General features: G+C 39.6%; 1 protein-coding gene across 7 annotated transcripts in view; it reads left to right on the forward strand.

The window, feature by feature from the left end:
• NELL1 (neural EGFL like 1) overlaps positions 1 to 27,411 on the forward strand; it is a 271,852-nt gene that overhangs the window by 44,132 nt on the left and 200,309 nt on the right. For all 7 annotated transcript variants that reach the window (XM_071808817.1, XM_065839269.2, XM_065839270.2 and 4 more), the window contains exons 5-10: positions 11,663 to 11,759; positions 17,629 to 17,701; positions 17,946 to 18,028; positions 23,241 to 23,375; positions 24,170 to 24,272; positions 27,265 to 27,338. In XM_071808817.1, the coding sequence (XP_071664918.1) occupies positions 11,663 to 11,759; positions 17,629 to 17,701; positions 17,946 to 18,028; positions 23,241 to 23,375; positions 24,170 to 24,272; positions 27,265 to 27,338 (565 nt within the window). The remainder of the gene's footprint in view (positions 1 to 11,662; positions 11,760 to 17,628; positions 17,702 to 17,945; positions 18,029 to 23,240; positions 23,376 to 24,169; positions 24,273 to 27,264; positions 27,339 to 27,411) is intronic.

Here is a 27,411-nt window from a genome sequence, read left to right on the forward strand (position 1 = left end):
AAGCTATTTTTTTAAAAAGACATTTTTAGTAGCCAGGGTTTTTCATCCAATGGCTAATGCATCAGCAGAATGGTAGTATGGGCATGACCAAAGACTGAATGATGATGTGTCTTAACCCAGCCCCTAATTATAATGAACATTTATTTTTTTCATCCTGGATGAATCAGTTGAACTTTTCCTGTATACTACATTGATAGAACTGGGAGAAGGCCATAAGCATTTATGAAAAAGCTGAAAAAATACTGTAGAAAACAAATCTGTACCCATGCCTGGCTGTGAGCACCCCTAGAAGGCAGCAGCCACTTCGAGTCGGTGCAGGTGCCTGGGGCACTGTGCTGCAGAGTGGAATCGGCATCTGCTTGGGTTTCTTTTAGGAACTGATCCAGGTCCTGCTGATGTCGGTTACTGAAGAGCAGAAGTCAGCTTCTGTTTTTTTGCTTAAAAGTCTTCAATGGGAGCTTGTGGCACTCTCCTGAGTTTTAGGGACCCATGGAGCCAGAGTTTGGAAGCTGCAAAGCCCAACTATGCTGAATACAGACTTAACAGTGTTCTTTCTTTTTTTTTTTTTTCCCTAATTTTTAATGGGGAACTTGCAGTGCATGCTGTTGGATTGCAAATGTTGATAGACAAGTTGATGACTTCAACAGAGCAGGGCTAATGTGTTATGCTTTACCATTGGCATCTCGCCTTCATCGTATTTGTACGCTGTGGATGTGTTGGAGGGAAAGGATAGATAATGGCAGAGGAAATAATCTTAAATCAAGACCAGCAAGCCTGAAATGATTTAGTCATTTCCTAAAGTGTGTGAGTAGGTGTATTATCTAATTTAAAAATATTTTTGCATTGGTCCAGTATACATTTAGTGTGGGTTTTTTTTCCCTTTAAATGTCAAAGCAATAAACCCTTAAAGTGGAGTGATTTACTTAATAGAGCAGTCTCTGAAAATTTAGCCTGCATAGATTGAAATGTATCTGGACATCTATTTCTATGGAATTTTTTCAGGGGAAATCTCCTGTTATTTAGTTCTATTTTCTTTTCATTTGTTGGAGTGCTGAGGGGGGTCATATGGACAGAGGGGCGATCATGGTAATTTGAGAATCAACTAGGTAGAGCAAATGTTTTGAGATTTTTTTCCTCTCGGATTATAACAAAAATTATCTTGCTCCAGCCAGGCAGATTAACTGAGCCCAAAACATAAATGAACTGTTCTGTTTGAAGTGGTTAGCTAAACTCTGGAGTTTAGAACTGGAAGTCACATAGGGTAATACAGGAGCTGAACTGAAAAATGGTGGTATAATTTTAGCTAACTACTATTATAAAGCATTGGCCCTTTGCCAAAGAGCAGATGAGAGCCCCTCTGAGCCGTTCAGAAGCTGACTTGAGATCTGAGTCTCTGTAGAGCAAATAGTACAGAGTCTTCCCAAACGACCTGAAACCTCCTGGGTGCTGTGGGGTGTGAGAGGGCAACTGAGCAAACAGGACCGAGACTGCTCAAGCCTGTGAAACCAGCCCGGAGTTTTATCAAGTGGTCTAGCACTTGGGTAGTCTCTTTGACAATTTAGAACAGTAATAGTTCCCAAAAGGTAATTATTTTTAGAAATCAAATCTTGTCACAATCAAGTTGATTGCAGGGAGGTGGACGCTACTTGTCTGCATTTATTACTACTCAAAACCCGACAGTCCTCATCAGTGCAGCACTGGGTGACAGACACTCAACAGCAGAGAGTACAGGAGCAGTCGTGTTGGTTCCTTGGGTGTGGGTGCTGAGAGGTGGAAGGTGTCAAGGCTGGGGAATGCTGGGAGTGTGGCTGTCATGGCTCTGGGCTCTTAGATGGTGGCACAGATCTTGCTGCAGCAGTTGTGTAGTGTCCCCTCTCACTTCACATGTCATGCGGAGCCACTTGTCCAGACCTCCGTTATGGTTGCAGTGTGTGAGGGGGTCAAGTGGGCTCAGTACTGAGTGTGGGGACGACTGAATTTGTGGTTCTGTGCTGTGGCTGGGAGCTGCTTTGCAAATGTGCTGACTGAGAGAACGGCAGAGGCAGTCCAGTCTCACGCTTCGGACAGTGAGATATTTCTGAGAGTTGAAGAACTCCATGATAGTTTGATCCTCCTCATAGGAGTAAGGTAACGTGCAATTTGCAGTCCTGTAAGTTGTTTTCATATCTGAGACTGGTCAGTAATAATCAGCAAAAGCTGCATGACCTAATTGAGGTGCAATTTTAGTGGCGTTCCCTTCAGCATGTCAAAAGCAAAAGCAAGTAACTAGCACTCTGTCAGCTACTGCAACTCGGGCTTCCTCAGCCCTATTGAATCTTTCCATGTCACACCAGCCAGTTACCTTAAACTCAACTGCAAGATGTGCTGTGCAGCATCCCCGGGGTGAAATCCTGGCCCCAGTGAAGTCTGCAGTGAAAATCATTGACTCCAGCTGAGCTGTGCTTTCACCTCCCGAGCGTGTCAGATGTTGTGAGAAATGAGCTCCAAACCTGAGTGCTGTCCCTGGAGAGAGCTTTTCTGTCTGTCTGCTTGGCAGTTTCCATCAAAACTTAATTTTAGAACCAATATAATGGCTTGTTCTATGTTTACTGTATGCTTCATACACCTCCTCAGTCATGGCCAATTAGTTATTATGGAGAGAGTGCAACGTTATATTTCAAAACGGGCAGTTGAAAAGTACCATGGGAAAACAGAGACGTGGGTTATCGGCTGAACCTGTGGCAAGAACTGACTGAGGAACATGGAATGAGTCGTGGGGTTGCAAAGACAGCGACTAACGAGACAGCGCGACCGGGAGGGCTCTGCTGGGAGCGGGGCAGCACAGGCAGGGTGTTAACAAGCAAAGCCCATGGTCCTCAGCCTGCAGCTTCCTTCCGTCACGAAAGGAAATTGGCTCTGGAATATGGATGAGGTTATTTTGTGATGATACACGAATCATTTAGTGATGATATGAACCCCTTGATGAGATGATCCTGTGACAAGATACACTGTAAGGCAATTAACAACTCAGCAGATGATTTTTTGGAGGTGGGGGAGAAGCTGTTTAGTAGAAAGGATGCTCATGGCTGGCTTCCTTTTAGATCTATTTTTTGTAGCGGTGCAGAAAGGCATTGAAATCAAAAGCCTGATTCTTCTTGCAGTTGCACCTGTGTTACTGTACTGGGTAAAGCGAATTTGGGATTGAAAGTAGCATGAGACAGACAAGAGGAAGGCTGCATATATTTTTGTGAAAAAGGGCTGTTTCTAAGCTGTCAGTGTACTGTGCTTCAGGTTCTGCTGACATTGCCAGTTGTGAAGACCCTTGTGCTACGAATCTTGGGCCGGGGATCGGCATGTCCCTGTGTAACGCAGGTAGATGTTTTATAAAAGAAGCAAAGTTTCAGCACTGCTAGCTCTCACTCAACAAACATCTTGTGGCAAATACCAAGATTAATCTTAGATTTCCTCCCTCCCATGACAAAATGAAGATGACACAAGCCACGTAACAGCGGTTTTACCCCTTTGTTCTGGTAGAATTTTATTTTGGGGTTAATTTTGCTGCAAGACCTGAGTTACCAGTGCTACTTTGTGCCATTATTACGATGCACTTTTTTACCCACTTGCTTTCTGATTTAAGATAGGCTTAATTGCTTACTACTTGTGTCATAGATACTTTAATGTATTTTTTTTTATCTCATATCCATCTTATTCTAAGGGCTTCTTGTTTAATTTGTGAGAGCGGAGCTTTTGTTCTTTTTTATATCTTGGAAGAACGCATTGAATTATTTTCTTCCTCTTTTTTCTAGAATCTGTTTTTGCTTGCTCAGTCTTGGTTTACTGATATTTGGCATCTGTGCTCTGAACATTTGGTTCATCTGAGATGGGCTTTTGGTGTGATGTTTGGGATGGTAACAAATGAGCGTGCTGTGCTTTTAGCTTCCTTGTTAACAGTTCGCTTTATTCAATATTCTGGTTTAGAACCCGATTCAAAGCTTGCTGATGTTAGGGTCACTAAAAGACACCCTTTGTGAGTTTTAACGTTGTCTTCATTTATAAGTGGATTTGTCTCCTTGTCTGTAGTGGGTACTTGTGTGCATCATAAAAAAACCCCAAACCTTACTGTGCTTTTATGCTCTGGTACCTGGGATGGTGATGGTTGCTCACAACTGGTAAAAAGATGCCAAAATACCTTTGGTGAGCCAGATATTTATTTGAAAAGTGGTATTTGAGCTATGTGAGGTATTGAGATGTTTAAAGACAGGTACCTACGTTCACATTAATTTACAAGATGTTGATTTTTATAAGAAAAGTCTGTGTATGTAGATGACATATCCCTCAGCACTTCAGAAGAGACATTATTTTGGCCCAGATACCACCTTGACCACTGTTGGAGCTGAGCAGGCCGAATGTGGTAAAAGTTGGCATCTTCACCAGAAAAAACAAGTCCATTCCTCTTGTGTTTCTGCTACATGTAAATTATGTGCAAGTTTCATAGGCAATGCCAGGAACATGAGCCACAAGCTGTTCAGCTCAAATTTACCAGGTCAAAATGGAAAGTAAAGTTAATAATATTAACCTTGTTTGTAAAGGTGTTTGAATTCACCTCAGGATCTCCAGATGAAGGATACCATGCAAGTATAGTACTCTGAGAAAGACGGATTTCTGCCCTTCATCTGGCCAATGTCATATCATCTACTGGGTCCAATCCTTTGCTTTGAATCAATAACAATGATTTGTTTTAGTTTAACGCCCGAGAAATACTCCTACAATTCATTGATAACTTTGTAGGAAACTGAAAAGCCAGATTTGTTTTGTAAAGAAAGCCTTGCGCAGGCAGATAACGCCTCTGTGATTTTGTCCTTATTCAATTTATATATGGAGAATAAAGCCCCAAATCTGACAGTGACACGTGCTTTTCTAACCATCTTTACTTGCGTTTGTGTAATTTCCTCCTGTTAGAGGGTCTTGAAAGTTGATTTGCATTTTTCTTGAATGAAAAAAGGGATTGCTTATAGAGTTTTAGTTAGATCAATTTTTTTTTCTTTTAGTTTAGATTTGTAGTTGGAATAATTAAACTGAAGAGTACATTAACTTTATCTCTGTGATTATACAGAAAAATCAATGAAATCGTTTGCGTGACAGAGTTTGAAGAGAACTTAAAAACTGAGCATGCACTCTTGAGTCTTTTGCCTAACGTGATATTACTGGACTCACCTATTTTTCTTTTCCTCCCAGAGCTGAACAGTAACTTTTGATTAAATAGTTGGCAGTTACTATTGTATATTCAAAATTTAATAACAAAAGGCTTCCCTCAAAACCTGAGATTTTAATCTAAATAGGTTTCCTCTGTTAAGTGATTGTGAACTCCTATACTATGACAGATAGAACGAAAAATCAAAATTTCCCTCAAGAAGATTATTTTTCTGAAAAAGAGCACTGGAAACTGTATGAATAATTCAGTTAAAGTTGCTCCAGAACTGAATGCATGTCAAATAATGCATCCTATCTGTAAACACTATCAAGAAAATCCAATCATGTTGGTATTGACATATTTTCATTGGGAAGTATATAGAAAATAGGTTGAAAGAGAAATATGTAAAGCCATCCTAGTGTTTCTTTCCAGAATTGGTTCTTAATCCCTTCAGAAGAACAGCCATGAAGACAAATGCCAATACTGTATCTTAAAGCTAGAAGCTGATAAAATAACCTGTTTCTTTAGGCAGTTGGGATTCAGAAAGTGTTGGACAAACTTTTTGAAGCAGCTGGGTATTTTTATCTGGTGAGCTGTTTTAGACCTGACATTTGATTTCAGTGCTGTTTCAGATGCACTGAGCTTTTGCAGCCTCAGCTGGAGATGGTAACGATGGCCAAGATGGTCAATGACTCTGCAAATTAGGTTGGGAGAAAGACAAAACATGGGAGAACCTCTCTCTCTCCCCTGAGTTTCCACGACAAAAGTGGAGTGCGTTATTTCAAAGACTCCGCTGTGAACAGTGCGTTATTTTGTGTGACTTCTCCATACCCTTCGGTTTATTTAAAGAATCTGAGGATCCAGATGGATGTATACAGGGTAATGAATGGTTGCCGGAGAATGTCAGTTTTGAGGATCAGGTTTTGAATTGCAAAAATCTGTTTTGATGATTCACCCTGCTGTCAGCAAGGGCTCCTGTGCAGTCACTGGAGCGGCCTTCGGAGAGTGATTCATTTGCTGGAAGATGAATCACACTCTAGAAACACTTAGGTCTCTTCATTAAGTAAGTGAATCTAGAGGACCAGCTCCACTGGAGGTGTAAACTTGTGAGACATCTAAAATTAGGTGTGATGAATTCAACACCTGAGCGCTACATGGAAATTTTTACCTTCAACTGAGTAAGAAGTATAGCAGGAACAAAAAACCCTCTTATTGGGTTGATAGAGACCAGGGACTGAGAAATGAGGTTCCTGCCATGCCCCAGCCACAAGAATATTTAGATTGCAGCTATTTGTTTTTTAATTGTACTACTGATAAAATTAATCTCTCTGGTTCCTGCAAATTTGAGAAGGCATATTCCTCTTTTAGCAACCTACTCATAGTTTAGATGGAAAGAATTTGGAAATGTTTTGATTTGGTGTGCTACTTCGTTAGAGATGAAGTCTATTTTATTGTTCAGAATTCTAAGGCAGTTGCTTCTCCTGATCAGTCCACGTTGGCTGATGTGTTCTAACGCGAACAGACACAAAGTTTATTTTCATGTTCTGCTAAATATTTCAGCTATTTCCAAAATGCTTCTGGCATGGCAAATATTGTATGTATGAAGTAGAGCTGCATCTCCACAAAAGTGGAAATACTCTCTGTCAACTTTTGCTTGTTAAAGTTGTGTGTAAGAAATTTTCTTCCCTGCAAGAGACAATTCCATGTCACGTTTTTCCAGAGGGAACGTGGCCAAGCGTGTGAGTCGGTTAAGCCCGAGTTGTGCCCGGTCTAAGGACTTAGATCTTGGGCAGTGTCCCTCTCTGACTCTCTTTGTGATCTCGGTTAATCGGTTAGTCTTTGTTTCAGTTTGCATATATGTAAAATGAGGGTATTTCCCTATTTTACCTGAGCATTATAAAGATGATAAAAATAGACTGGGAGCATGGAAGGAAACTAACTTCATGTCCAACAGAACCTGAGTTCTAGAGGCTGTCCCTCTATGCAGAGAAAGATGTGTGTGTATATTTGCATACAAATATTTTACATATGGTTCCTTTCAGGAATCTACTGATTATTTAATAGATTTTTCTGTTTTCTATATATCGTAGACGCCTGTTTGGAAAGCATATATGAAAAAGGTGTTTCTGAGGATTGCGTAAGAATACTTCATAAATCAAAGTGTAGAGATGTTGGTACAGAACACAATGACATCATGGGTCTTTGTCAGTTAACAGGTGTTTTTCTTACTATGTTTAGCTAAATGAATCGGTGGTTAGTGAAGGTATTCTGAGCATGAACATTTCAAGAAGGATTGGTTCATGGTTATATTACTCCAGGTGTATGGTTTAGCTTCTTTGAAATATGTCAGCATAAAGTAGGGGTGAATCAAGCTTTCTCCTGGCAAGTGAATGCAGTAATCATAAATCTGAAAGTCTGAAGTATGGAATAGAGCTTCCATTAACCTGGAGACCTGGGTCTCCTCGTGCTGGAGAGACTGTTCAGTCTGCGGTGATTGTAGAGACCACAGTTCCCTGGAGTCCTCTTTCTAAGCATTCCTGTTCGTGTGAAGTGTATTGTGCATTTCTCTGTGTGGTTATCAAAGCCGAATGTATTGGAAATGGATCTCCAAGGAGCTCTAGACCAGCACTTCATAAACTGGAAGTGTAGCAGACATAATTCAGCTATTCATATGCCAAATACCAAGTATTGGTCAGGTGTAGATAAAGCCATAGAAGGTGAGACAGCCGAGCCCAGAAAATCAAGCAAGGGAATGAGAATGATGTGGAAGCTTAGTGCAGCTGTACAAAAGAAGAAGGATCCTTTTGTATGTATTCAGCAACAGTAGTTTTTCAGCCTGAAAAACACCTCTTTTCTTCCGAAAGAAAACCGATACAGGAAAGGGAGTGGAACAAGGGTTTTTCCCACTTCACAAGCAATAGGTGTAAGAGAATACTACTTTTAAGTAGTAACTGTTCTCATTACTCTTTGAGATACGTTACAAAATGTTCATGCTTTATGGGTTTGTCGAAGTGTAGAAAACCCCTGAAAAATCACCTGAACAGTCAGTGATACTTGATAGATTTGTAAGTGGTGTACATACGTGGGTAACCTTATGTCTGGTTGAAACCCTATTCCTGATTGTTTAGCCAAGAGCCACCTTAATAATTCTGTATGGACAGGGTATCTTCAATACCCATGAAGTCTCTCTTCTCAAAAACCTACTATGGGAATGATGTTCTCATGACTTAAAACGTGAACTTGGTGGCCAGAAGATGTGCCCAGTTCCCAGCATTACTCCAGCATTATGCCAGTGTTACTCCGCTGCACATCGGTCAGCTCTGCTGGCTTTCAGCTGCCAACGTGTGTAGCTGGCCATGCTCTCTTCACTGATACTTGAAAATGTTTGCTTTCATCTTTATTAAATCCACTGATGGAGAGTTAGTAATACTGTCATGTTAACTCAAAAGCTGCCTCCGTGTAGCTCTGGTTTTTCTTTGTGTAGCTGTTTCACCTTTATGTAACAGCTTCCAGCCCCTTGGAAAAGTCCCTTGGATGTTTTTGCATCACTCTCCCTTTTTGTCAGGAGTTGCAGGGCTCTTATTTTTTGTTGCTTAAAAAAAAAAAAAAAATCAGTTGTAGAGGTAGTATGTAGTGAACCGTGTTTCTTGTGCTTCCTTTTTTTTTTTTTTACTATTATGAATTTATATGTGCTTTTTGGCCTTTTAATTTCTCAAGACTGTAGCGGTGATTATAGGGGCAGCAATGAGATGCGTGTATGCTTGCTGGGGCATTTTTGCTGATGCACAAACCAAACAGTATCAACCCAAACATCTTTTTACATAGGAAGTAAGGGCTAACCTACATCTCATGCCTTCAATCCTAAGCCTGTTACTCCATGGACAATTCTATAGAGAAGAAAACCAGCCAGTCTCTTAGACATATATGGGATAAGGCACAAACCAACCTTTAGTTAATCCATTAATTTAAGGTAAATACCTGCTTCAGAAATTGAATTAGAATAGAAGAGTAGAGGAATATAGGGAATCCTGAGCATGTGTCTTTTGAACGATGCTTTCTGAAGAGACTCTGGAAGCAAGGTCACTACAGCCTTTTCCACACAGGTTGTAAGGTTTTGTTAAATCATCAGAAAAGACAAGATGAACCACTTGAGCCTGTCTCTGATTTGACTTCCTTACTTGCTATTCTTGAACTGGCATATAATAAAGTCAGTTAGGTTTTGGGTTTTTTTTTTTCTTTAATATGTAATTGCAGATAGGTATTGTAGAGTTCCTTCATAAACTTTAGCTAGGCCAGATGAATACAAATCAAATATTCTTCAATAAGCAGCGTTGTTGAACCTGGTCAGCACTGGGATTTTCTCTGTTAGCAGAAACGGAGTTCTTTATGGAATATTGACTAGTCTTTTCATGAGATTAGAAATTTTCTGGTGAGAACTTTATTAACATAAGTCATGAACAAAGATGTATTATATATCCAAAGAGAAGTTCCTAACATGATAGTGCAATTTAGTCATTGGCGTACTCAGGGAACAGGCTAATTCCTTGCTCCTTGTTCCACATTTTACAGCAGTTTTGCGTCTGAGTAGATCTTCAATTTTGTGTGAGGCATGGCAGAAGAGGTCTACTTGCACTTCCAAATATTGATAGAGACGGTGCATGCAAAATTCCTGTAATTCTCAAAACATGGTTTAAAAGAATATAATCTTGTTTTGCTTTTTGAACAGGTAAAACAGCTCAGCGTGATAATTTTATAGATAGTAAGAAGTAATTAACTAGTGGAGGCAGAATTTCCTAGAGCTTTGAATGTATCATGTTGATGAAATGTGATGAATTAGCCTGATGATAATTATAAGGAACTTGAACAATAAAATTATGAGCATTAGAAGAAATCTTCTGACTCCTGTACTCACATTCTTGAGTTGGAATTTTCATGTCACTATTTTGTTCTCAGGTTCAAGATTTTTGTTGTTGTTTCTTTTTAAGGAAATAGTAAGTTTGCCTCCTTTATATCACTTAGCTAAGATTGAAAAGTTCCAGTGCGCTTAGTCCAGATTCACTCAGCGAGTATCTGATGTGATAAGGGTTGTCTCAGTCACAAGGTGTAACCCCGAGACACGTCCTTGCTCAAGGGAACGTCCCATCGTGCAGCTGCTGCTGTACAGGAGAGCTCAACGGCCTCTGGACTGTCTGCTGTTCATGGAGTGAAATGATTGACTCATAGTCATATTTGCATACCAGCCACAGATGCCAGTTTTTGCAAGTCTGGCTTGAGTTGAGCACAGACCAGCACTGTGGCCAGGTGGGTGCATTACCAGAAATTAGCCCTTGGCTGTTTTGTTATTTTTCTCCCCTGAATCTGCCTTGAGCTGGATGCAACTGTTAATATCAAGACCAGATGCACCCATCATGAGTGCCACTGGTGGTTGTCACTTGATCAGAGTTACCAGAAAAGGCCAGGTTGGGGGCTGAGGGGAGCACACCATCACAGCAGTACAGCAGTTTGCCTATAAACCTCATGTTATCTCGTTATTTCTTATTGCTGTTCTTTCTAGTTACTTGAAGAATAATCAAGAAAATATTGTGCTAGATACCAAACATATATTAATACAAAGATGTTCTATTCTGTGCCAGACCTGCTGGTGACATAGGCAAGCTGCATGTAAAGTAGAATCATAGCATCATTTCAGCTGGAAGAGACCCTCAGGATCATTGAGTCCAACCATAACCCAACTCTAGCACTAAACCATGTCCCTAAGAACCTCATCTAAACACTTTTTAAACCCCTCCAGGGATGGTGACTCCACCACTGCCCTGGGCAGCCTCTTCCAATGCCCCACAACCCTTTCTGTGAAGAATTTTTTCCTAATATCCAATCCGAACCTCCCCTTGTACAACTTGAAGCCATTTCCTCTTAGTGGCAGCACATGTGAGCACCCAGGCCAAATTAAGTCAATAACAGCAGCAAATGGGAGAGATGGATAAAACAAAAGATCCAGGTGCAGGAATGAATAACACAAATGTAGCAACAAAAAGTCCATGGGAGTAAGGGTGAGATAAAGTTTCTTTGTGGCATCTGTTCAAAATTCCCAAAGTGTTGTTTCTCTGGTTGAATCTTGTGTGTGACTGCATTTTTTTCTCCAGAATGGGTAGTTGAATTTGAAGGCCACCCTTAGGATAGGATGGTTCCATTTTATTGTTTTTCCTGCTATGATGGGTTCTGGCTTTGTGTTTCTTTAGCCTAGTGCTGCACGGTTGCACAAGGGGAGTTTCAGCTTTATCCAGTCTTTATATGTTAGGGATTTTAGTAGCTTTTCACCTTTTTAATAAGTTTTATTTCAAAGTTGTGATGTACCTTTATAACTATCAATGATAAATATGATGTTTAATGGATTTGGTTCTACTTTCCATCTCTTATCGTTGGCTGATTTTGATTAGGAACTTCTCAGAAGAAAAAGAGCATTCGAGTAATGGCAATGTATTCCCTCTGCAGGATTTATGAACGCATCATTGATCCCCCAGAAACCAATTTGACACCTGAAAGCAATTTATGGCTCGGACAGAGAAACAGGAAACATGGTTTCTTTAAGGTAAGCGGATGTGAAACGGCACATGAAGAAGGATATTAATAAATAATCAACAAGATATTTCCGATTAGTTGCCTTACACTCCTGAAATCTGATTTTTATGAGTTTTAGTAGAAACTGTGGACTTGGGATTTGAGGCAGGTCCAGCATTTAGAGAAAAGGCTCTCTTCTCGTAGTTACTGACTGCAGTGCCCAGTATTTGGGGGTTTTATTTGGTTTCCTTACTTTAGGTCTCACCTACCTGCTGTGCTCTTGCCTTGCCACTCCTGGGGACAGAGTGAGGCCGTGTAAGCAGTGTCAGAATCTATTCCTGGCTTTCATCTTTAAACCTTCATGAAAAAACAGCTTTGCTGTGGTCTCCTGGCTGGACAGTGATGGTCTTAATAGCTCTCAAAGGTGGTTTCCTCCTTGATTTCACGTGCAAAATACCCTCACTCATCTGCTGTTTACCTTGGGTGACTCTTCCTTGTTTGCCTGTCAGCATTGACTTCTGGAGCAGAGGTGGTCTCCTGACCTTTGATCCTTCCAGCTGTGGCAAATACTAGATATGGCACACACTGCTTTTGCCTTGCTGCTAAACAGTGGATTTTTCTGTTCCTGGAGTACCTTTCTATTTTTCTAAACTAAGTGTGTCAGTGTGTTTCTCAACAGAGATTAAATAGTGGGTGACCGAATTTTGTTAATCAACTTTTTGGTCCTTTGGAGCTTCTATTTCTTCCAAAGAGCTCAGCTTGAATGGCTGGCAGGGCTCGGGCTGCTCCTACCTGTAAAGCCTTTTTCCATTTATCAGGCTCCCCAAGACATCATTATTGAGAACAACAGTATGGACACGAGGAACTTTTCAGAGGAGAAAGAGGATTTGAGTAATGGCAATATATTCCAGATTCAATGAATGCCAATGTATTTCCAAAATTGCAAAGGACAGAGAAGTGACTTACAACTTGAAAAGCATGCTCCTGTGTGTTTGCTTGCAGTTTTTTCCCCTCTGGTGAAGCTATATGCTTTTCTAGTCAAGGTTGAATTGCTGAACCAACCAACAAACAAAATCCACTGACAAATGAAAATCACCACCTCCACCTGACAATTAAATGTTTTACTTTGTAAAAAAGCTACAGAAAAGTTTGGGATGTTTTTCCCAGTTTTGGGTAACAAGCCAGGGTGCAAGTGTTTACCAGTGAAAGAGTCTATAGCGCAGTGATCGGCCAGTCTGCCTGTCCTCGATATTGGCGTGGATTTGTTGCCAAGGTGATTTACCACCCACTCAGTTTCCCTTTGAAGCTGTTGGTTCCTAAGACAATTTCACAAGTTGCTGTTTTTCTGAGGACCTCTTCTCAAAATCTTGAGATTCCGACAACCTAAGACAATTATTTAATGCTAAAATTATTTACGGTAAGATTGTTGCAGCAACTTACAATTTTCATAGTGAAACAGAGGTAAAAAGCAACTCTTAACTTAAATGGCTGTCCGAGAGTTGTTTTGAACCTACAGCACATTTCATCCTCCAGCAGCTGAGCTGTCACTGCAAAGTGAAATTGATAGTATTATTTCATCCTACAGCTGTTGTTTTTTTACCTCAGCTGCTTCCCATAATTCCACAGATGGTAAACATATGTTTATAGCTACATAGGAAAAAAAGAAGTTATGTTGGATTCGCCCATCTTAAATTCTTATTTTATGCAGGCAGTCAGAGCCTCAGAACTCTGGGACATTATATGTTTATAAATTAATATTTCCACGCGTTAACACTTTGGAAACAGCAGGGTAGCTAATGATATGCTAATGAGCTGACAGTTTTTATTGATCATAATGAAAGCCGACAAGTGTCTTACTTTGCTTTATGCACGCTTGAATATTTTGCTAACTTTCTTCAGGGCAGAAATATAATTGGTTGTATTTTTTAAATCCTGCTTGAGAGTTTCAGAAATCTTATTTTGTTTATGTTACTTATTGCAAAAACTTGGACTTTTGCCAGTTTATGAAAAATACATATCTCTTGCCATACATTTACATGCTAAGCAGGACCTCCCTTTCTTTTTCAGAGCGATTTGTTTCACTGGTTTAGCATGTAAAGAGATAGAGCTATTTTCCTTAATGTAAACAGAGATCTGCAGGGAAATAAGAGCGTTAAAAAAGAATTAGCATTTTGGTATGTTTGTTGGAGCCATGATAATGTGTGTAACAAAAAGCACTGAGTACTGTTCTGAGTATTATCTTTGCTGTTCCAAAAAAATTCTTACTTTAATGATAGTTAATTAATTGTTGTGTCCTTCTGTAAATGAATAGTGTTAGAGCACATTTTGAACCATATTTTCCTGCCAATTTTGGATCATAATTCTTCAGTGTAGCAGAAGAGGAATGAGGGATATGATATTCCTAAGTCACTGTGGCCGGTTCCTGCCATTTTTCTTATTTGTGCTTTTGTTCCACATCCTTACTTGCAGTGATTATTCCATAAGTAGCCCTGCTGTGCTTGTGGCCTTGCCGGGGAATGGAGTGCTCTATGGCATAATCAAGGGAATTGAAGTCTCGCCCCTTACAACTGGTATCTCTTACTCATTGCAACTTACCCGTGACGACCAAGCATTTGGAGTTCAGACGAGATGGAGTGGTTTTAGCACAGCAGCGGCGGCAGCAAATGCAGAACAGACTGAAGACAGTTTTGTCTGTTTGCTTTCAAGGGAATCTCGTGAATTACTTCCTTTGAGAAACACATGTTGGCCCTTCAGGTTTCTTTGTGTGGCCCAAACCCAAGATCTGTTTTAGGGCTAAAGAATAACATTATAATCAGATTAGGAAACCAAAGTAAATGCAGCTGAAAGGAGGAAGAGAGCGATGCCAGTCATCCAGGGAACCTTCACTCTGGGATGAATGTGATTGCTGTCAGGGTCAGAATTATCTGCAAAATTCATTTTATCACTGGGGAGAACCCTTCTCCCTAAGGCTCCCTCCAAAGAGCTGCTGCAGAAATGAGCTTATTAATGCATTGCTGACTAGGTGATTCATGTCGAAAGATGGTAATTTTCATATCGGCTACAGCAGGCTCTATTGATCCTGCAGCTGCGCCTGGGGATTGCATGGCAGGTGCTTGAGAAGCATGTTGATATTTTTACTGCAGAGCATCATGTGTGTACCTGGGTCTCTGTCGTCGTTTCGGTCTCGAGTTGTACAGACTGAGGTGAGGTCAATACCGTGCCAAGGGCTGTTCCAGCACCTGGCGTGGGACACGCTGGCCCTCGTGGTGCTGGTGTAGCATCACCTCGGCATGGGGCTTCGGGCACGTCTGCAGGTGCCTCTGTCACCAGCCTGTCTGTGCAGCTCGCACAGCTGTGTGGCACGAGTTATCTCTGTGGGAGAAGGAGCTTTTGAAGAGGGTGAAAGGCGATGGAGGAAATGAAAACGCAGCAGTGGAGAGCTTGTGGAATATATGAACCTTTTCACACCATGTGAGAGGAGTTCTCTGTTTAATAGAGACATGAGATTGCAATAAACAGAGCTTTTGTATTACATCCTCATGGGATGGGGTTGATATTTAGTGCTGCAGGACTGAATTTCATCTTGTATCTGGTAATCTGCCTGCGCAGATCAAGGCTCTTCAAGCTAGTGAGTACTGATGCTGAATTGAAGCTTTGGTTGTAATTAGCCAAATGCTAAAGGTGATTCTTGCTTGGGAAGGGAAAAAACAGGAAGATTTTGACCACTGACATCTCCCTGTCAAGGCCAAATCCTGATTTTCATGGAAGGTGGACTGAAGAACTGAACCCTGTGCCAAAGTGAACCAGAGCCCTGAGCTGCCCCTGGGGAGCTGCCTGTGCCTGATTCTCCTTCTGGCTGTGGTCACAAAAAGCTCTCAGCAACCGAGACTTGATGCTGAGGGAGGAATAGTCCAAGTTTGTTCATGTTGTTACAATAATTATGGCTGTAATAAGTGTTTGCTTATAATGAAGTCTTTCTATTAAAAAGATACATCAGCAAAATTTCTGCTCTTTGAAGGTTCACTTCTGTGTTTGATCGTATTAATTCTGTTTCAGAGGGTTTATAGACTTAGACGGCATCTCTGTTGGTGAATTGAAGTTCATACGTTTTTTCCATGGTAACGTGCTTTCATGTAGCCGGAAATTAACACACAAAAAATAGTTGTGTTTCCTTTTCAGATTGTATCCAAAAGACAGTTGAGCAATGGGGCTCTGATGCAACAAACTATATTTGAAGTTCAATATGCACTTTAAAAAAGAAGGCTGAGGAAAACATCACTTCTTTTTGGATGATGTCTTGTTAGCTGTGCGATATGCTCTGGTGACGCTTTGTAATCTCATTTACTCTTGGTTGAGCTTTTCGCTGGAGAGGCTTAAGCACTGAATTATATTTTTGTGCCTCACCTAATTTCTTGCTGATGACTGCTGGCAGAACGTATGTAAAATGGCTTTCAGGATGTTCCATTTCCAGTGACAGTATTGCTTCTCATTATTATGATGGTTTCATTATTCTCATAGATGAAAAGGTTAATAAATGTATGTACTTCCACAAGAAAGACAGTGTGATCTGATTATGTCTATTAATATTTTCAGTTAATATTTGATCATGAAACAGTAAGCAGGAAACAGTGCTTGTTGCTTCCCTTCTGCTGTTCTAGCAAATGAGCATGTAAATGTTAAATGTTACTATATTTGTAAGGATTCAAGGGCTATCTGAGGCCTGTATTTTATTTATGGGTGGAGTTCAACATTTTGAGCAAGAGGCTATGTCCTTGGTCTGCAAAATTCACTCTATTGCAATGTAATAGAAAATTAAAACACAGTCTTACAAATCAGTAATTTAATTAGATGCTAACTGCAGCAAAGATAAATTTCCTTTTAAATTAAATAAATTCTTCTGTGTCTGGGAGGAGATAGACCCATGTCATACGATCTGATTAACAGCCAGGGAAAGTGCAAATAACAGCACTAGAAGACCCCTGTTTTCCTTTTCTCCTCTCCCTTAGTGACCATGGCATTATTAAAGCTGGTGGGTCTCATGGAGTGTGGCACAGACAAAGATGGAGCAAGAGCTTTGTACAGAGCTCAAAAGCAAACACAAGCTTCAGCATTCTCTAAGCTCCTTGGAGGATCTAGAATTCTGCAGGAACACTGGGCAACCCTTCGTGTCTGGTGCTTCCGTCGGGAATATCCTGGCAAGTTGGGAACAACAGAGGATGCAGCTGGCACTGGACCTTTTGGTCCTTCCTCTCTCTATCCCTGTCCAGTTCCCTTTCTGTGCCCTGTACAACCTGCACTAGCTGGCTCTGACCTTGGAGTCCTGATTCCTGCCAGTCCTGCACAAGGGATCTTTCCATCTGCCTGGCTTAGAGAGAGGATTTAATTCTAACTGATGGCACAATTACGTGAACCGCCTGTTGAGATACAAAGCTGGTTGGCTAAACTAAACCAAACAACTGAAGTACAGACTTGTACCTCTTGCACTATATACTTCTCTTCTCATAATGTTTAATTTCACACTCTTACTTGGCTAAATAACTAAAGAGTATCGTTGCATTTTCTTTTTGTCTTATGGAAAAGTGTGTTGTAGGCTTGAATGATGGATATTATTTCACTGGTTTTGCACCAGTCTCATCCCATTTTAAGACATTTAAGCAGCTTATATTTGGTGATTGCAAAAGACAAAGCAGTATTATTTTTGTAGTTTATGAAAATTAATATCCAGACACACAGGAAGATAGGAGAAGTTGTTATGTTTTGTCGCTCTTCAGTTATTTTCCTTGTGAGAAGATTGAGCTGGTCAACTTTTTTTGTACTCGCTTAAGACTTGTGAAGCATCTTGTACAGAGCTAAGTGAATGCTTGTCATCTGTATTACCAGTTTTCTCTTCTTTTACAAAGGGTGTTATTCAAGATGTGAAAATCATCTTTATACCTAATGGATATATAACGCAGTGTCCAAATCTGAATCGCAGTAAGTAGCATTGTCTTTATTCTCTCTATTTTAGCCTTTTTTCATACAAATTACTACTTTGTTTAAAAAACAATATTCTCAGGCTTACCATTTTTACGTGTCCTGACTTGTAGAAGGCAAAAATTCTCTGTAAACAGATTGTATTTTGTGTTCACATAAATGAAGTTGGATATACAGTTGGTTATTTACAGGTTATTGTGTCTTTCCTTCTCTTCCTGTTTCTTTTTACTCTTCCTTTATTGAGCATGCCCGACCTGCAGTGATTTCTTAAGTCTGGTGCAAGGAATCATGGATTTGCAAGAACTCCTGGCAAAAATGACTGCAAAAGTAGGTACCTAAGCTTCTTTGTCAGTTACCCATTTTCTTCTGTGCTAAGACCGACATGAAAGTACTTATTCCTTTTGCAATTATTCTATATTTTCATGGCAAAGCCATTTTATTTCTCCTTCTGCCAGTACCCCCATCTGCAGTGGACTTAGGGATATAGCTTCACCGATGTCACTTAAGCCGTATACAGTTTCTGTTGTCTGCTTTATTATTTGTAAAATAATGACAAAATACCCAGGGTGTGACTTTTTTGTGAGATACCTTAGCGTGATTTCCCTTTTCCCGCTGAGGGATAAATGCAGGAACAAAGGAGTGAAATCCCTCAACAATTTCCTCACCGTGTGATGCTGTCAGAGGGTGCGTGTTTGCCTGTGGGAAGTCCTATGAAGTCTTGAGGACTGGTGTAGTCTCCTTCCTGGGAACTGAAATGAGGACCCAAAATGGAAATTGCTGTGAAGCTGCTTTTTTGTTTTGATTGTGAGTAGGGTGAATGGGAAGCTACAGTGTGGTTTTGTTTGGAGTTTTGGAGATTTTATTTACATTCTGCTCCCATGTTAAACAGTCAAGCTCAGTGTTAGCCAAGGTCCTTCAGCCAAGGTTGTGGTGAAGTTTTGGGGTAGGAAGATGAGTTTTAGAGGTGACTGAACCGCTGGTGTATGTTAAAGGGCAACCTGTGAACACTTTTTGAGGTTCATGTTAGTGAACCATCTGGTCTGTGGTAAAAGACAATTAATTGTCTCATCTGAAACAGCACATATGCTCTAATTACTTACAGATTCAAGTGCAGCTACAACAACCTGCAGACTCCTTTAATCTCAGTGTAGTCACTGAGCAGGAATTTCAAAAATAGGATTTACATAGTAGTGCTCCTAGCGTAAAAGCATTATACTCTTTACTGTGCTGCCTTTAAGTGCCCTTTTCCTTCCTAATAGGAAAGGGAAACTTTGTTTTTAGAGTGTGTGCACATTATACTGACAATCCACTTGCTCAGCTGACATACTTTGGACTGTCTGACTCTGAATGCGAAATGGAAGCTTTTAGTTCAGTTTGCTGCTTGTACTGTGAAAAAGAGGCAATTATTTTGAGCCCTGCTGGTGTTATGAGCAAGTCCCAATTATGCACTGTACTGAGTAACTTGCTTTCTCTGCTGTTAATTATATTTTTGCTTGCTAGTACTTTACGAGGGGAAGCAAATAACACAGTATTTCTGCTGCAAAGACTGTGCTTCCATAAAGTGGTGCTGGGATAATCCTTCTTTGCGAGTTCCTTTCTGTTGTAGCAGTCCACTCACTGTTTCATTGCAGTTCTTACAGAAATATCGGTGGCCAGGAAAATGGATGCAGCAGGAAAGGAAGTTAATTTAGTAGACAAATGCACGTTAAAAATGGAGGGACTTGAGGGGGAGCATTAAGGTTTGTATTTGCCTTTTCAGTCCTGACCACAATAGCCACCAGCGGTACTAATGTAGGAACAGGTCCATCGTATGGGGATGATGTATGGTGAGGCTTTGATGGGCTGTGCAGCTGCCTGCTGGGCTCCTGTTTGCCAGGGCAGGTGGCCAGAAAATGGCTTGCTTGTGTACAGGAGCAATGAGCCCCAGCTCCTGGTCCTGCACCAGGAGATGCGGAGCATGAACATGACATTTTGGGAAAGTGGGCTCCCTGCTTTGATGTCCAGTTGTTGGTTTTAGGCTCTGCTATATCTAGGGTTTCAGTTTATCCCTCAATCAGCATTTGGTTACAGCTGTTCTGCAGCATTGAACAGTCCAGTGAATGTTATTTGTAATGAATGTGTATGCGCAGTTTCTATAACGTAAAACCACGAAGACTCAGGCCAGGGCTTACCTGGGAAGAAAACATCTTACTAGTGGCTTCAGGCTCCAATAATTTTGGTAACAGTGCAAATTCTGCAGTATGTAGGCAGGAGTACAGAGAACCCTCTCACTTGGGCTTTGCCTTGGGGTCCCATGAGCCAAGTGCTGGCTCAGGATGGGAACTGGGGGCTCTATAGGAGGTCCCAGCAGAGCATTATTTATAGCAGATTGTCATGGAGTGCTACGTGCAGGAGCATTTGGTCATGACCTGTAACAAGCCAACTGCCATTCCATCCTCTTCCTAACTGTGTCTTGTAAAGACATAGCTTTTAAAGATGAATAAATGCTAACTTTTTCAGCCTGTTTTATTTTTGTCATCATTTGAATCCCGAATCTTTCCAGTTTATATCTTTAATTGATTTACTCTTGTGTCCTTAAATAGACACCATAGTTCAGAGTGTTAGATATCTGGCTAAAATATTGATTTACTACAGGTGAAAAGGATCATGTTTTCAGCATTCCCAACTGCCCTGTTGGAACGCTGTTAGTTCCTCTTTAAATATAATGTCTAACATAATTCATGTAACTCTAACCACCAACTGAAACCAGTCTGGGCATCTCCTGAATTTCTTTGAGTGGAATAGATTTCTTTGAGTGGAATAGATTTTCTTTTTGGTAGACGATGGGCCCACACTGGAGTGTGCTTTATATTCAGATGTACTTGTGAAATGAAGACTTGCAGCACAAAACTTTCTACTGAAACTTTCCTCATTTGAGATTAGAAAGGTTAAAGTGTGAATTTGATCAAAACCAAGAAGAATCATATACTTGAATTCATTGATGGACTAGTTAATCTCGTTTGTTGATGTCATGGTTTAATATGGCCATGAATACCTTTATGGTTAAAAAAATTTTCCATGTAAGTTTTTGATAGGTTTTGGGTTTTCTTGATGTTTTAATTTTTAGTTTTGCCATACACATCACATTTTAATAGAAATCGGTCATCTTTCAGTTACTTTTGTGGGCAGAAAAGCAGCAAGGAAAGTGCAAAATAAGTTTTGTGAATAGTAGTTGGCCAAATATTCCTGAATGTTAAGAACTTAGGGTTTGTTTAGTGTATGGGAAATGCTTGATACGGTACACACTTCTCTCTCCTGAGTTTATTTCGATTTATAACCTAAAAAAATATTTGAAGCTTGAGAATTTTCAACTGATGTTTTAAATGTTCAACAACTCTAGTTGTGGGCATTTGGCAACATTTGGAAGGGTATTTCAGCTAATTTTAAGGAATTCATTGCTTTATTGAGCTCAGTAGAAATCAAGAATAGTAGAATTAAGTAGAAATTAAGGCATGAAATTGAGAACTAAACTATGTTTTCGGTCACCTTAGTAGAACAGGTAACAGTTGAATGGTGTTTCTGAACCGATTCTGCGGGCTGGGATACATTTATTGGCCTCTGAGGATTGGAGGGTTTGTTGTTGGATGCCCTCCTCGTGATCTGCTTGGTTGATCTGCTACATTTAAAGATATTTCTTAGGAGGTAGATTATTTTTAAGTAAATAAAACTGATCATGGTAACAGAATCGTCAGAGAAAGTTAATACTTTCAAAATATTTATTCTCTTAGAGCTGTCGTCTTTTTCTAGGGAACAATTTCTAGGACAGACAAAGGACAATACGAATCACCTCTTTAAAACCTGGGTATTTCTAAAGTCCTTTCTCTAAAATTTATATAGCCCATTCATATGGGAATGTTGATTTCAAAAGAAAACACAAGATCTGTAAATAAAGCAGAAGTGTAAGACAAATCAAACACTTTTTAAACAAAACTGAATGTATTTTGCATACTGTAAATATAATGACTAAATACAATGACCTGAAAAGAGTTTCTGTTGGAAACAAGCAGCTCACTAAGAGGATAGTTTTGCCTCTAAAATGTGAAAAGCAGTTTTGAAGTCACCAGAGTATCAATTGCCTATTATCCTAGAATAACAACTTAAGAAATAAAGAGCTTTTATTGAGGGATTTCTCTCCTGAGGACTGCAGGGGAAAAAAAAATCACAGAAATTGGCCTAGTATTTATTTTCTTTTTCTTCCCCCTAAATATGTTGCTCTTTTACTGGCAGGAATGAAAAAAGGCATATTAGAATACTTTCATTTAAAGTGGATGGAATTGTAGAGGATGGAAGTATATGAAATTCAGATATATGCCATTATGTAAAAAATACTGTAGCACTGTGCATTCTTTTTTAAATAAAATCTGTCACTATTAAAATGTAGCAACCTATAATGTAGGATAATAGCATCGTATTTATAGCAGAACAGAGTATGCATTCATCTTGTCTTGCGCCGGATTTAGGTAGCCTTGCTATTTGCAGTGGCTTCAGTGTGGTGACTTATACACAAAAGACAAATGTGAGTGTAAAATAATCAACACCTTGAGAAACTCCCATCCAGCTGGCACCGTGGTAATTTTTTGAGCAATGGCAGTTCTGTATATAAAGTCTGTATTTCTGTGTTTATTTATTTTTAGAAAGAGTAAATGGGAAGGTAATTTTGAGTGCTCTTAGGGATTTGAGATGATAGTGCTGGGTATGAGGAGGGATAAATGGGAATTATTCCTCTCTGGAGGATGGTAAGATGGTACCTTGTATGAAGGGAAGGCCTGTGATATGGTTTAGGAGCGGGTGGTACAAAAAGCCTTTTCCTTTTCTTCTGCTACACGAATGGGCATTATCCCTGCTTATTACTGCATAGTATCTCATCAGTAAACACAGCAATTGCATGTCTGCAGATGTAATACTTGGAAAAATACACATTTTAGTAGTTTGAATTGAGGAGGTAATGGGAACAGCAAGGAGCGTGGCTTCTCTGTTAATCGGTGTCTGGGATTATTTTGTTCTACGCTGGATTAAAACACTTTTCCCCCTCTAAATCTCACTTGCTATTATAAGGTTAAGACCTTCCTAGAAGTTCAAAAGTTTTAGTCTGGCTGATGCTTAGCAATGATGAGGTGGGGATGAACAGGAAGAGTCAGTCTGCCAGTCTTCATGATTTTAGACCTGTAATCAGGTTGATGAGCAATTACAAAATTTGTTTTAAAAACAATTGTAGTTCTTGAACTTTTGGTGGTGCCTGGGCATTCCTGAGGGGATCTTAGCTGGGTTTGTTAGTACAAGAGACAGTTGCGTGAATCATAAACCGTGTTCAGCTGGCATGGAGGGCTCCATCAAAGTCTGAGTAGCATTAGTTTATACCTGCTGACATCCCAGTTCAGTGTTTCAAAGGCTGTAGTCAAACTTGGTTCGGCTAAAAATAAGCATACTGCTTTCTCATATTTGCTTTTTTAAATCATGTGTTTGACTTGCAGAAATCTCATCAAGTTACTTTCATTTATAGTTAAATTATGCAGAAACAAGACTGAGTCAATTGGAAGACTGTCATTGCGAGAAGACTTGTCAAGTAAATGGATTGATCTATAGAGACAAAGACTCATGGGTTGAAGATGATCATTGCAGGAATTGCACATGCCAAGTAAGAATTTCTAAAGAGCGGGACTTAATTAAAATGTGAAAATGACCCCTGAATACGTAATATTAACTCGGAGAATTTTTAGTATGCATGTAGTGGCAATACGAACAATAGGGAAAGAAATGGTAAAATAAATAAAAATTTGACATTGCTTATGTGCAAGCTTCATAAATAAAATGTTTTCCCTTGGCAACGCTTTCTTATTTGTTCTAATTATATCTGTGAGAACTTTATGGTTTTGGGGTGAAAGTGTGGCGTTGTGTTTGTTTGGTTTGGAATTGTTTTCAATGCAGTAGTTTTTTCAAAAGAAAGCATTATCTTAATAGTATTCATAGATGCTTAGTTGCAGCTTGCATGGTAACAACATGCAGATTCTGTTTTCAGTGTTTATCACTCTCAAAAATGAAGGAACAGAAGAGAATTAGTATGTAAATCTTGTCTCGTTGAAATTATTTGATAAATATCTGAAGAGAGCCTTTGTTTGCTCAAGAAAATAGAAAACCGATGGCTGAAAATCTCAAAGATGATTGGCAAAGCCTGCAGAAAGTGGTGCTTGTGTTCTTGTGAAGATGGGCTTAGATTTTCCACTTCATGCACTTTGCTCAGGGGAAGTGGGGTAAAACCAGTAACATGCATCAAAAGGGGGCGATTCACCTTCAGATGCATTTTGACTCAAGATTGTAGCTGGATACGATTAAACTTGTTACTGAAGGATGGGTCGCCTGTCTTCTGTGTTTTGTATAAAATACTAGTTACAGCGGTTGTGGTTCAATTTTGTCTCAAAAACCTTTGCTCAGAGTGGCGTTGTGGAGTGCCGAAGGATGTCCTGTCCCCCTCTGGATTGTCCCCCCGACTCTCTCCCGGTGCACGTGGAAAGCCAGTGCTGCAAAGTGTGCAAGGGTGAGTTCATCACACCCACCTCTCAGCTTCACCCTCTGTTTCAGCAGAGTGAAACTTGTCCTCAAAGCAGGTGCTTTTATAATGACTTGATTGAAGAAGAAAATAAATAATTGGTGAGGAATGAACAAGCTTAGCAGATTTCTAAGATTTTCTTTTTTGCCTATTGTCAGTGTAAAATGATCCATCTCTGTGTTTGAGATTGCTAAGTCTTGCTTGGCTCCAGCATTTATCTCCTGCTGATTTTGAGGAGCATCAAGCCTGTGGTCTGAACTTTCTGCAGCAATGAGTCATAAACTGAGCTGTTATCTTTTTGCCTATCTTTTATTTTGGGTTGGAAGGCTCTTCTTTAAAATAAACCCGACAGAATTTGAGACATGGAGTCAGTATCACTGTATGGAGTGACAGTTTGCTGTGATTAATTTAAAAATAAATGTATGAGAAGAAAGAAAAGTAAATTTTATATCTGTGTTATTGTCAGCTTTCAGTTTCTCCTTCTGGAAATGGAAGATATAAGTAACATTTCTGGAAAGAATATTCAATATTTGTTGCCTTAATGGTAGTACAAGGGACAAAGATAATTTATATATGGGAATTTTAGCTGAATACTGATGCCAGTCTTACCTAAGCAGTACAAATTATCTTCCCCCCACCATTCTTGGAGACAGTAAATGTCATGCATGAGTTTTTCAATAATTCATAGGACAGGAACGTTGAATTATTTTAAGATTTATTAGGAAAATAACAACACTTTTTTTAGCATTCTGTCACCTTTCTTCAGTTGCTGAATTAATTAGTCCCATGTGCAAACGTCCTTTAGCTGTGATCTTGCACTTGCTCTTGTTTCCTCATGTCATCTCATTTGTCTCAGCTGTATGTCAGTATTCCACTTACTAAAAGATGTTTATGAACAGAGTGCTTGGGTGGTAAAGTGGCCATGCTGGCCTGTATTTTTTGTCTTGATGTGTTTTTATTTGTAATGTTGAGAGTCTACAAAGTTCTCCCCTGAACCTGGATGCCTTTGATGTGCGTGTACGCGCGATGGTCAAAATCCGACACTGAGGAATCGCAAGGCACAAAATTGTAGATTCAACGTGTATCCTCATAAATAAACTGTGTTCCTGTTATTTGTAAGGGAAAGATGAACAATCCAACTTGCCTTTTGTCAGTGATTGGCACAGACTTGACTTGTTATTCTGACAAGAGCTCAGCGTGTCAGTCAATGGGAGGAGATGGATGGAAGTTGATTGAAATTGATTGTAAATGCCAACTCCTTGACAGAATGATGTGCCAGGGCCACCGTCAGTCACTCCGGGGTAGATAGGAGTAATTGCCGAGCTTTTTCCAAAGATCTGCTCTGCAGGTGTTAATTTCTCTGTGCTTTTCCTATTTAGCTCTGATAGAATCATCAGCTGTAATTTGCTCTCTCTAGGGATTATTGAATGGCTGGATTATTGAACACTTTCCTGTTTTAGCTGAGGGTTAATGAAAAAGTTGCTGTAATGTCTGATCTGTTAGAGGTTTTAAAAATGACGCAGTTCTGTTTTGATCCCTGCCATCTCGTGTTAGCCTTCCAACTAATATTTGACAAAAGGCTGTAATTTTGTTTAAAATCTTGTCATTTTTCTGAGTTGTGCATTAGCTTTCTTCCTGGTGTGTCCGTTCTTTTGTTAAAAGCAGTCATATCAGGAGAATAGGCAGAAGAGAAATGTCTCTCATTCATCCTCTCCCAAAAATATTTACTGAGATTCCTACTTTAAACAAAGCTACTTGATCTGAAGTTTTGTTCATAAGTGAGATCACAACTCCTCAGGTATAAAAACTAGGGCAGATTTAGAAAAATGAAGAAAACTAGGATACCAAAAGGAAGAAGCCTGTTTTTTTAAATGCATCGTGGATAGTGAAAACAGAGTTATTATTATTTTTTTAGTTTCAGCAAGTCCTTGGAGGCAAATTTACATCTGAAAGTTTATGAAGATAGATCTAGCAGTCCTTCATGTTTAGAATTTGGGAATCAAAGTGGCTATGACAGTTGCTGCTGGGGAATATTCTTATTGGTTTCACCCCTAAAGGGTACACACATGCTCCTGTAAGTGCTTGGCTCCCTTACCTTGCTACTCAAGAGAGAAATTGAGGTAAAGCAATTACTAGACAGTCTGAGACTTCTGTTTTTTGAGAACCAAGTACTTTGAATGCTTCAGCTTGGACTGTACATGTGCTTTGACTTAGGAAACTTTTAAGGCTTTGTTCAGTTGCAGCATAGGATTCACACCTTGACTTGGCCTTGAAAGGAGGGATGCTCACAGGTTTTAGTCTGTTGGTTCGCTTGTGGAGCTGGTTATTTTTAGCAGAAGGGTCAAAACTTCAAACAAGAATTTTTTAGTAGGAGCTTTGAGTTTCCTGGGCAATCTCCTTATTTCATGTACGCTTTAAGAATATTTTTCTGGAATAGATTTTTACAGTTTGTTGATTCAGTAGAATCATTCACTGCATCTAATCCATTTTTGCAGTGCTCCAGCAAGTTGAAGAATTCACTTCTGTGCCCACAAAAAATCTGGAGGTTTAATTAGATTCTGCGCTTATGTTGTTCTCTTGATGAGCAATACACTAATAAATGTCTCCAGTTCTTTGAGTCATGGAGACCTCTAGTAACACAAATACTGTGGCTAATTTCCAGAATGTCAGTAATGAAAATATTGTTTTATCAAATACTAATGAATTTGATCCAGTATGTATTGTCTTACGCTCATATTCCTCCTCTTTAATATGGTTAAAGGTGCTACTTGCTCTTAACATGAATTTGTTAGTTACTTTATTTGTAATTGTATATGATACTGACTTCTGATGAGTGCAAAATGCATCGCATTTTTAACATGTCTGTATTTTTTCAGTGTATGTGAAGACTGGTTTTAGTTTTGTGTTATAACTTGCTTTTGTTTACTACTTCTTTAATGAATTTATTTTGATTCTTCCTCCTTCTCCTCTCAAATTACAGCAAAGTGTATCTATGGAGGCAAAGTACTAGCAGAAGGTCAGCGAGTGTTAACCAAGAGCTGCAGGGAATGTCGAGTAAGTTTCAGTTGGATAAACTTTTCCTGATTTTAAATGTATGTGTGTGTTCCAAAGTGACAACAAGAAGTTA

The sequence above is a fragment of the Patagioenas fasciata genome, chromosome 5 (assembly GCF_037038585.1).
Source record: "Patagioenas fasciata isolate bPatFas1 chromosome 5, bPatFas1.hap1, whole genome shotgun sequence".
NCBI classification, from domain to species: Eukaryota; Metazoa; Chordata; class Aves; order Columbiformes; family Columbidae; genus Patagioenas; species Patagioenas fasciata.